Source organism: Salvia hispanica, chromosome 4 (assembly GCF_023119035.1).
Source record: "Salvia hispanica cultivar TCC Black 2014 chromosome 4, UniMelb_Shisp_WGS_1.0, whole genome shotgun sequence".
Lineage (NCBI taxonomy): Eukaryota > Viridiplantae > Streptophyta > Magnoliopsida > Lamiales > Lamiaceae > Salvia > Salvia hispanica.
The window spans coordinates 39,037,441-39,048,058 of NC_062968.1; the positions used below are offsets into that span (position 1 = coordinate 39,037,441).

Below are 10,618 nucleotides of genomic sequence, written 5' to 3' on the forward strand. Positions count from 1 at the left end.
CATTTATAAGATGTTTTATAAACATTTAAATGCATAAGAAGTAAACAAAGTCTAAGTCTTTTGCTTAGTAGACCGGTTGTGGGCGTCGTCCACTTTAAGGTAACACGGTCAGATCTATGCAATGCTTTGCAAAAGAAAAAGAAGAATTTCACAACCTAGATAGGCTTTGACTACCTATCGTGAAAGGTTGCAATGTCAGTCCGCATATTTCTAAGCCTTACTGAAATAAGATGACATTGGTGTGGTATAGCACTGAACGGATCTAACAGCAAGACGTGTCTTTATGCTATCTACTGAAAGACTAGGTCTTGATAAAATATTATTTCTTAATCTACATATGTTAGCATTGAGCATACGGTATTGATTATGCACTACTTTGACTTATCAAATGGTGCGGGTTTTTCGCAACCCAATAATCCTGATATATTGGGTAGTGGTGATTAATATCTAGCGGTGCTAGGATTGCTATTATGTTGAAACGTGCACGAGGTGAGTCTCGTTTGATAATGTCCTCAAGAGGAGCTCGAACAAGGTTTTATTATTCGGAAAACTGGCCAGTTGGAGTTTTATTACTCTATGAATAATAAATAAATGTTTCTTGCTAAGTCCACTCTTGGAATTAATAAGATATTAATTAATTAAGTCCATAGCAGACATTAATTAATTAATGGACATTTATATCTTAAGCGCGGGAAATAAATAATAAAAGTGGAAACCCGGATTACTTGTAATTTCGGATTTGGATGGGGAGAGTTCAATATTACTTCTGTAGTGGCTGCTCGTAATATTCCAATATAAGCTTGTATTAAATTGTGGGTTCAATTTAATTAGTAAAAAGCTAATTGGGCGAGCCCATATCCAAAACCTTCCATAGATCCCTGTCTGGGCCCAAAAGGAACTTAATATAAATAGGAGAATAAAGGAGACAGAATAATCACAATTTTCATTCTCAAAATTTTCGAAAATTTCGAACTCTCCAGCTGTGGAGAATTTCGAATTCTACTCCTTTTCCCAAAAGGATTTCTTCTGTCTTCTTTATTCGAGTCCTAGTATTTTGATAAGATCAGCCCACCCTGATATCGAGATACAGTTCGGGAACCAGAGAGAAGATCCGTGGTCTAGTATTGAAGATCATCACGTGGAGAAGGCGCGAGCAATCGACGATTCTTTGGAGAATCAAATCGGTAACTCTAAACCGTAGAATTCATGTTTTAGGATTTACTTTCTTTGAGCATGAATTATTTGCGTTCTAGCATGCAATTATCTGTTTAACATGTGAATTGATTAATCGCATAATCGGTCAAATAGATCCTTTATTAAACTCCTCAAGCTGCTCCGCGATGCCTCTTTCTTCCAAGAACCTATATGAATACAGCCTCTGCTTCATACACAGCCGGTTGGCGAACGATTTTGTCATGTAGAGGCTCTCTAACTTGGTCAAGACCCCTGCTGCTGTGGTTTCCTTTGAAACCTCCCTTAATACCTTATCACCAAGGCATAATATGACCACGCTATGTGCCTTAGCGTGAATCTCAGCTAGCTTGGCCTTTGCCTTTTCATCGAGCACTTCATCGGCATTTTTCTGATCAGCCTCCTTGGTTTCCAATGCTGCAGACAACCCCTGTTGTATCAGCAATGCCTTGATCTTCAATCGCCAAAGCCCAAAGTCATTGGCTCCGGTGAATTTCTCAACCTCCAACCGCGCTGCCATTTCTGCAATCGATCCTTCTCCGGCGTCTCCTTTCCCACATACGGCGCCACACTGTTATGAATCTTGATTGATGATCAACTATAGAAAACCGAGAAGGATGGTTTTCGTATATGAGAGAAATCTTGAGGGAAATTGTGTAAATCTTATTGAAGAAAAGTATGGAGATTGCACTATATATTCACCCTCTACTAACTGTCATTTCTCGGCTACAATCAAGAAAAGAGAAAGGGAAGGAAGAAAAACAGAATCATAATCTCTAACTAACTCTCTCTTGCTCCAACGGCTAGTTCAAGATATTTGAACTAGCTTCTTGATTCTCATCTTGGGCCTAACTGGATATTGGGCTGGGCTACACAATGCACACACTTTTATATATCCTGCATATTTTCTATAAATTCTGATTTAGTAATCAAAAGTGTCATTTGTGAAGTAATTTTCAAGGTAGTGAAAAAATGTCTTATTTCTCAGCATTATGATTTTATTTGTGTTTTTAATTATTTTATTTTGTCTTCTATGTTTGCCTTATTTCAGTTTCTTTTCTTTCTTTTTTGTTACTCTATATTTTTCAAGAGGAGGAAGGAAAGGTGTCAAAGAGTAAATTGTAAATGACTCGATGTATAGAGTTAATAAATTGGAATAACTTTCCATAAATAGAAGTGCTCATAATTTTTATAGGACAAACAGAAATAGAAAGTGCACATATTTTTATGGGACGGAGAGAATACATGTTATTAAAAAGTACAATGTGGCGCGCATCGCACGGTAGAGATACTATTTATCCATAGAAGCAAAACCGCTTAATCTCGGAGTATATTTTCTTCGTTCCAAAATCTATGGAAAAACTAATTGTTTTTTTTTCCTACAACCATGTTCCATTTTGATATTCCACCTCAATTGTCCAGTGTTCAATTTCTTTAATTTTGGTATGTCAAAATCTTGAAACAAAAAAGCTGTCTTTATTCTTTAATCTCAAAACTTGAGCTAATCGTTTCTAACCGTGCATGTTTAGTTCTAGTTCCTTTTTGTGAACCTTTTGAGGATTGAGCTAAAAATTGGGGCCGATTTGCTAATTTTGAATACAAAATCTGATTTTTATTGATAAATTTGGTCTAATTTCTATTTTTTCCACTATGCATAAATGAAGCTTTGCTGAATAAGTCTTCTAACTGAATCTGGTTTTCTTAATTTGCTAATAATGGTGATATATGTATAATAATGGAAAATAATATTCCTACATTCCATCAAGTATGTTTCTAATTTATCAAATAATATTTTTTTTGACTGATAATTTTCAATAGAAGTACATTCCAATATTTACTAAACTATCGTTAGTAAGGAATTTAGATAAAGTTATTTTAGTCAAAAAGGTAAACACGTTTAGACGCATATTAATTATTAAGTAAGTTTTATAGTAAAAAAGGTAAACGCGTTTATACGTATAAGTTGGTTAGTCTACGCATAAACAACTTATGCTTATTTAATTATAGAGGGAACATATATTTTTAGTTCTTGAACTTTGCTGAGGTATTAATTTTGTACTGTTACGTTGAAAATATTTAGGTCATTTGACTTTGATTTAATATAATTCTAACTATTTTTTATTGTTTGGAACTTTTTTTTGGGTGAAAATACTCTCAAATTCATGAAGAACATTCCATCTATTTTACTCTCTTTTTCATTAAAATGAGAATGAAGAAAGGGGGGAGAAGAAAGAAAAGGAGAAGGAACAAAGGGGGAAGAAGAAAGAAAGAGAGATAATTTGGTTGGAGAAGCGAACTTACAAGCTCTATTCCCTAGATTGTTTTTACTCTCGACTCAAAAAAACAACTTTATTGTGGAAATGGTCGTTCCTTTGGAGGAGGAAGTTGTTTGCTTGGGAAAGGAACTATTGGGAAAAATCCTTTCAGTCATGAATCTCATATCATTTAGTATAAACACGAGGGATATGAGAATCTGGTCTTGGCTTCATTCGAAGTGTATCTTGGTTCTAACTTTGTTTTGCAAGTCACGAAACTTATAGAAGAGGACGAATCAGCTACATATATATCATGGACAATTGGCATGGAGGAGTCTTGCCCTGTCTAAACCTCAACTACATGTGTGGTTTATTCTACAAGGAAGATTAAACATCAAAGCTCGATAATTTGAATCAGGCATGAGTCGAGTTGAATATAATTGATGTACTTTTTGCAAAGAGAACCCAACCACTTTTGAACATCTCTTCTTCAGCTACAAAATCTCAAGCAACTTTTGGCACCATTGTTATGATTGATGAAATATCTGTATGTGACTTCAGAAACAACCAAGAGCTTGCATCCTATCCTTAGCAAGGTAATCTATTTAGCAAGATTGACAAGCAAACCTAAATTTTCTTATTCTATGTCACATATCATGGTCAATCTGGAAAATTCATAATAAGATCATTTTTCATGACTTCAAGCCTAACTTAGACTTTGAGAAGAAAATTATTTTTTGGCGCTTTGGAACTTGGATGAGAGGATTGTGCCCGGAGTTTCCATTCTCGCTTAGACATGTTGTAAAAATTTTGATGACATCAGAACGTGGGCAAGAGCAACGAGCCCACACAGAAGATGATCACTAGTTAGGGGAGTTCTTGACTCTTGTCTTGCTCTTTGCTTGTTGTTTATCTTAGTCTCGATGACTCTTGGTTGATGTTCATGGTGGCTAGTTGAGTGGTTTATTCTAGTTAGGTTTTGGTCTCTTTCTCTTTGGCTTTTTTTTTCTTTTTGTCTTCTTTTTTTAAGTTAGCTCTGCAGTTGTTGTGGTTTTTTGCTTTCTTCTGTTGTTGTAGTTGGTTTTTTGTTATTTTGTGCTCACTTTTTGGTGGTTTGCGATTTCTATGAAAAAGAGAGATAAATTTTAATGAAGAAGATTGAGTAAAATAGATTGAAATGTCCTACATGGATTTAGAGGGTATTTTCATCAAAAAAAATCCAAGTAGTGAAAAAATAGTTCAAACGATATTTAATCGAAGTTAAAAGACCTTAGATGAGATTTTAAAATGTTACAGACTAAAACTTATACACCTTAGGGATTAAACTCTATATATTACTCCTCAGTTTTAGAGTGGATTTCATAAATTATCAATGAATTATACTGTTTGCATACGTGTAATCCTTGTAAATAGGGGTGGCAAAGCGGGGTTTACCCGTGGGTATCCACACTGAACAAGTCGAGTACTCGTACCCGATTTCAGCTAAATTTGTTGTCTCAATACCCGTCCCGCAACATATCAGGATTACCCGATACTCGTGTCGATATTGCGGGTACCCGTACCTGACCCAAAAATTTGAAAATCCTAATAGACGATAATGTTCCCTAATTTACTGTATTAAATTTTGATGGTAAGCTTTGAATTGATTGAGAATAAAAGTGACCGGACACTCTATAACTAGTTCCGGTGAGTTTTCAACTGTATGGTCATTAGAATATAAAAGTATTTCAAAAGAACTTTTAGATTTTATAAAGTATTAAAAGATGGTATATAGCTAATACTAGCAATATCGGATATTATCGGGACTAACCAGTATACTCGCACGGGCACCCGCTACCCGTAAAACTCTAAAACACGCTACATATCCCGCCCGTTTCCCATTATCGTCGGATAGCGGGTACCCAATATCCGGCGGATATCGGGTCAAAATGGGAATCACCCATTACCCGCTACCCATTTTGCCACTCCCTACTTGTAAACTTACATCACCAATATTTTTTAAAACTTAGAATGTAATCATATATAAGATCCTTTTCCATTTTTTTACCTTTTGAGAAACAATTTGCTATCAGATACTTTATGTTTAAGTATTCGATTTGTGATTATGTTTTATTATATATCTATGATATTTATTTATTTTTTACATATTTACATTTATTTCTTTTTTATTTATATCAAACAATATAAGCATTTCGCTTTTGTACTAAAGATTTGTATTTTGAAAGTGAAAGTGAAAGTGAAAGCTTTGATCTTAAGAAAATTATTTGATAGTAGTACATAAAAACGCCTACATTTATGATAATGATTCTAATAATAATGATTAGTAAACTACACAATTAATAAAAGAGTAAACTAATTGTGTTTACTATATTATTATTAAATAGCCAATGATCCATAAACTTTTAAAATATTTAGATTTTGTAGGACGAATTATGCTTTTATATTGTTTGAGGTACTTTGAAAACAAATCAAAGAAACGAAGAATCAAAATATGATTAAAAAAAAAAGAACTTAACTATAACAGCACTTTCCAAATACAAACATAAATCACAAAACAAGTATTCAGGCAACACCATAAAGTCTAAAATATTTGTAGAAGGTTTGGGAGCATAGTAAAGAAAAGTGAAAAGGAGGACATACTTAATCACACCCTAAAATCAGAGATTATTAGTATTTTTTTTTCACAAACCACAAATATAAATTAACATAATACAGAAACAATTGATGAAATCCACTCTTATTTTTAAACAGAAAATATAAATAATCGCTCTCCTTCAATAGTCCAACAGTTTATGAATTCCCATAAAGTCTGCATTCATTCATAATTTCTGCTGATCATGTTTCACGTCATGGCCCACCTAACCACTTTGACAAAATTAACAAATCGATAGTAAACTATCAATCAGTGTTAATTTTGTCAACTTTACTGCGAGTTAAATTTTATGTATTTTTGTAAACAAAAACCCCTATTGAATAATCCAGGATATCCAAATTTCTGGAATATTTTTCAAATATGCTATAATTACGAACATGAGTATTTGACGGATGCTTGAGATTGTACATTATAGAGGTAGTTTTATAGGGATAGAAATACTATCCTTATTTCTTCATAGTGAACAATCTGATCAAAGTGAAACCGACGAGTGGTGCACATGCTCAAGGAAAAACAAAATTTAAGAGATCTCTAAAATCCATTAAACAAAAATTACCAGGGACTCTCCATGAGGACACCATTTGTAGATCTACTATTCTTGCACGAACACAGTAACACTAGGAAAGCATAAGAAGCCAACGTCGTTACTTTTTCCCCCTGCTAAGCCTTTGAAGGTGATAATTAATGCTGCCCCAAGGCTTTCGTTTATTGGTAGTCTGCAGAAAAGAAAAACAAGCACGTTAGCAGCAGAGATGGCCAATGTTGAGAAAAATCTATTGGAATACAAATAATTTTAGCATTTCTGCCAGAACTAGAGTTACTTGAGCATCCATGCACGCGCTCAACAAAGACTTCTGCCGGCTGCATCTCTTATCATCGCCTTGAGTTAAAGCCAAGCAACTAAGAAATGACATCATTTCTCTCATGCAAGGTTTCTGAAGGTTCCCGAATTTCTTTGGATTGATTTTTAGCTGAGAACCTTGTCTGCCCATTATTCCCTGTTTAGATCCACAGATAAGACAATGTTAAAAATGTATTCATCGATCCAGAGATACGAGCAGCAATATACAGATCAATATTACAATAATCAGAGATCATTTAACCAAGAAACTAGCTATTCAGCTGCGTGGATGAGATTATGAAGGGGTACAATAGTCCAAACAAACCATCAGATTTTGAGCTTCTTAGATCAGATTCTGAATAGAGAATTTCAAACAAAATTAGGTACGAGAAAATGCTATTTTGAAACTGAAACAAAATGATAAAGAGAAGAAATTTCAGTCTCGGATCAATTTTCTTAATACGTAGGTGTATTTTTAATTGAAATCTAGAAAGGTTTTACTATTCTTATGAAGAATATCAAGCATCTAAACTTCATTATTGTGGAGAAGATGTTAGATGTGAAAATTTAACATGTAGTTCCATAAAAAGCAACTGATTTTGCATAGACTGGAGAAGGAGTAAGATGCTTTCCAAATTACCAAAACCAGCAATATTGCTATGAAATAAATTTTCATGCTAAAATCACTTTGAAGAAAGCAAAAAAATCATACTTAGTCAGTATACACATTAATTGATCAACAGATTAGTCAATACTTGTAGATGCCTGAATTTCTATTTTCCAATCTTCATTTAAATCCAATAGAGACAGGCCTTGAACTCAATAGCTATTATACAAACTTAACACTAATCCAAAACAAAGCCACAAATATGATATACCTATCCTCGATGGAGACTGGAGAGCATAAGAAGCATGCTAATCAGTGAATTGAGCAACTGAGATTTGAAAGCGGTACATAAAGATAAAATCACATCAGATCTGAAAACCCTAAACCCCCAATTCAAAAATCGATTCCCAAACACGAACCGAAGAATAGAAAAGCGTCTCATTTGAACCACATTGAACAAGTAGAGAGAAGAAATTACACGATGAGGAAACGGATTGATTTTACGCACAGACGGTGGTAATCAGTTGGTCGCGTCGCCTCGTTAAGAGTTCGAGAAAAATCTGATAGGGAGTAAGAATTGGAGATAAGGCGGCGTCCGGTAGCTAGCGGCGGAATGGAATCTACGATGGTGGTAGGCGGCGGCGAAGGGTGTGGTTTCTGATTTTCAGAGGTGAAGCAATGAGCTCAAACAAAATAATGAAAATGAAAATTCATAGGAAAAAACTCCTTTCATCGTTACGTCATTTTTTAAGGGAAATAATGCCGTACAAAATATTATAGTAATAAAATCAAATTAAAAAAGAGCTACGAAAATGGGCTATTTTTATAATGGGCCGTATTTATTTTCCATAACTATTTTCTTATTTCACATCCTATTTTTCTTTTTCTTTTTCTTTTTTAACTTCAGAAGCCATTTTGGAGATACAACTTCTTAATATTTGTAATTCTTGGTATCAATGTTTCTATTTAATTGAATTTAACATCTATAAAATTTTATTTTAATTTATGTGGTTTTGAATGAAATTAAGTAAAGTTGATCATCCCAATGTATTCACAGTCGTGTTTTCTGTCCGCTTTCATTTTAATTTTCTTCTTATTTTGCCTATCGTTTTTTTTATATGTTCCAAACTATACTATTATTGTTTCTATCCTTCTTTTATGCCTCTGCCATTCTGAACTTGCACTCCTGGCATGGTTAGAGTTGTCAAGTGGGCCGGATCGGCCCGGGCCTTCCAAAGCCCGCCTATATTTTGTCCCAGACCAGTCCAGGCCCGTGTCTAAGTCGGTCTGGGTTGGGCCGAGCTTTTATTAATTTTGTTAAACCCGGCCCAGTTTAGGACCACTTGGCAAGTAGGTTGGACCGTGCTTTATTTGATTTTTTTTTTATTTATGTAGATTAAAGAGATTTTATAAATATTAAACTTCAAAATAAAACATACTGTATAATTTGTTACTTGTATTTATGTAACTTACACAAAATTTAAACTGAAATAATAATTAAGGTCATTTGCCGAATTTACATTAATAGTATCATTTTTCACGTTCTTCACTCTATCTAAAAGTGCATAACTATAGGAATAGCCACTATTGTAAGTAGATGATGGCAGGCATATAAGTATGAACTAACTACTCCATCCGTCCCACAAAAGATGTCACATTTCCCTTTTCGGAAAAAGTTCTCTCTCACATGAATATAAAAATTATATTTTCTCTCTCCATTTAACACACAAAACAAAACCTCCTAAAATCTCGTGTCGTCCCACAAGTGTGACATCTTTTGTGCAAACGGAGGGAGTAATAAATTTCAAAAATCCTATTCCATAATTATTCATTAGAGATTGAGGTTTGAATACCAACACAGGAGTAGTACTTTTATAAATAAACTTCACAACCATCCATTGGAACAATATAGAGAATATTAGCATGACTCATGCACAAGATGAGCTCAGACTGGGCCTGGATTTACAAAATAACCTAAATGGAGTCCACTTCAAACAATGAGCCCAGCCCAGGCCCGCTTCATTTCGTTGATGGGCTGGGCCGGCCCAGTTGACAACTCTAGGCAGGGTCAAAGTTTGAATCGTCTTTTTTTTGCCTTTACACCTGTCAAATACAATTATTTCACTTAAATCAATCGTTAAACTTTTTCTACAAACCATAGTTAACTAAAAAATTATTCAAAATATTACATATTTTAATATAAATGTACGTCCTCCGTCCCAACTAAGTTGAGTCGCATTCCTTTTTGGGATGTCCCAACTAAGTTATGTTATTTTCCCTTTTGACAAAAAATAAAACATCTAATCACACTTACTTTATTCCGTCACCTACTTACTCTCTCTTTATATTTCCTACTTTATTTCTCTCTCTTACTTTTTAACATAATTTTTTAATCCTCGTGCCCAAAAGTTATGTCTCAATTAAATACGTCAATTTGTATTTCTAAACATATCACTAACACTTCAAAAAGCATCCTTGTTATTGATTTCCCAACTAAAATTAGAGGACGCATATAGGTTTTAAAAAAGTAAAAGATTAAGTTAATTTGTCCTTAATATATGAACACTTGTTTTTACATTCTAAATTGTTGTTATTTTTAAAAATTTTCCAACTCAAGTTAATGGTACCTTATAAGTTTTTTTTTAAGTGCTAATTCTTTTATGACTAATTAACACCAAACAAATAGAAAAATAAACTTAAATGAGAAAGTTAATAGCGTGCGTGTTAAAAGTTGCATATATTTAAAAGTTAATTACATATACGGTCATACACTCAGGGACGGATTTAACTAGATGGGGCAAATGCCCCTGCTCATATATAACTACCTTTATATATATATATATATATATATATATATATAACTTTCTATAGAATTTTTTATATTAATCTTCTATTAATTGCCCCTTCTAGAATGTTTAAATTATCTTTATGTATATTTTTGCCCCTCGTGCTAAGAATTTCTGGCTCCGTCCCTGCATACACTCATACTGGTATGATCAAATGAAATGAGCATGTAATAATGTAATAAAGATATAAATAAAATAATGATTTATTTGCAGATACAAGAAATA

General features: G+C 33.6%; 1 protein-coding gene across 2 annotated transcripts; it reads right to left on the reverse strand.

Moving 5' to 3' along the window:
• Nucleotides 1–6,483: 6,483 nt before the first annotated feature.
• On the reverse strand, nt 6,484–8,268 carry LOC125219413. 2 transcript variants are annotated; one of them, XM_048121387.1, is made up of 3 exons: nt 8,056–8,268; nt 6,921–7,097; nt 6,484–6,815 (listed from the first exon to the last, which is right to left on the reverse strand). In XM_048121387.1, the coding sequence occupies exons 2-3, from the start codon at nt 7,089–7,091 to the stop codon at nt 6,744–6,746; spliced, it is 243 nt and encodes an 80-aa protein (XP_047977344.1). In that variant the 5' UTR covers nt 7,092–7,097; nt 8,056–8,268; the 3' UTR covers nt 6,484–6,743. The 2 variants fall into 2 exon arrangements, with proteins under 2 accessions (XP_047977344.1, XP_047977342.1); XM_048121385.1 differs by having other exon boundaries at nt 8,026–8,266.
• Nucleotides 8,269–10,618: the final 2,350 nt, after the last annotated feature.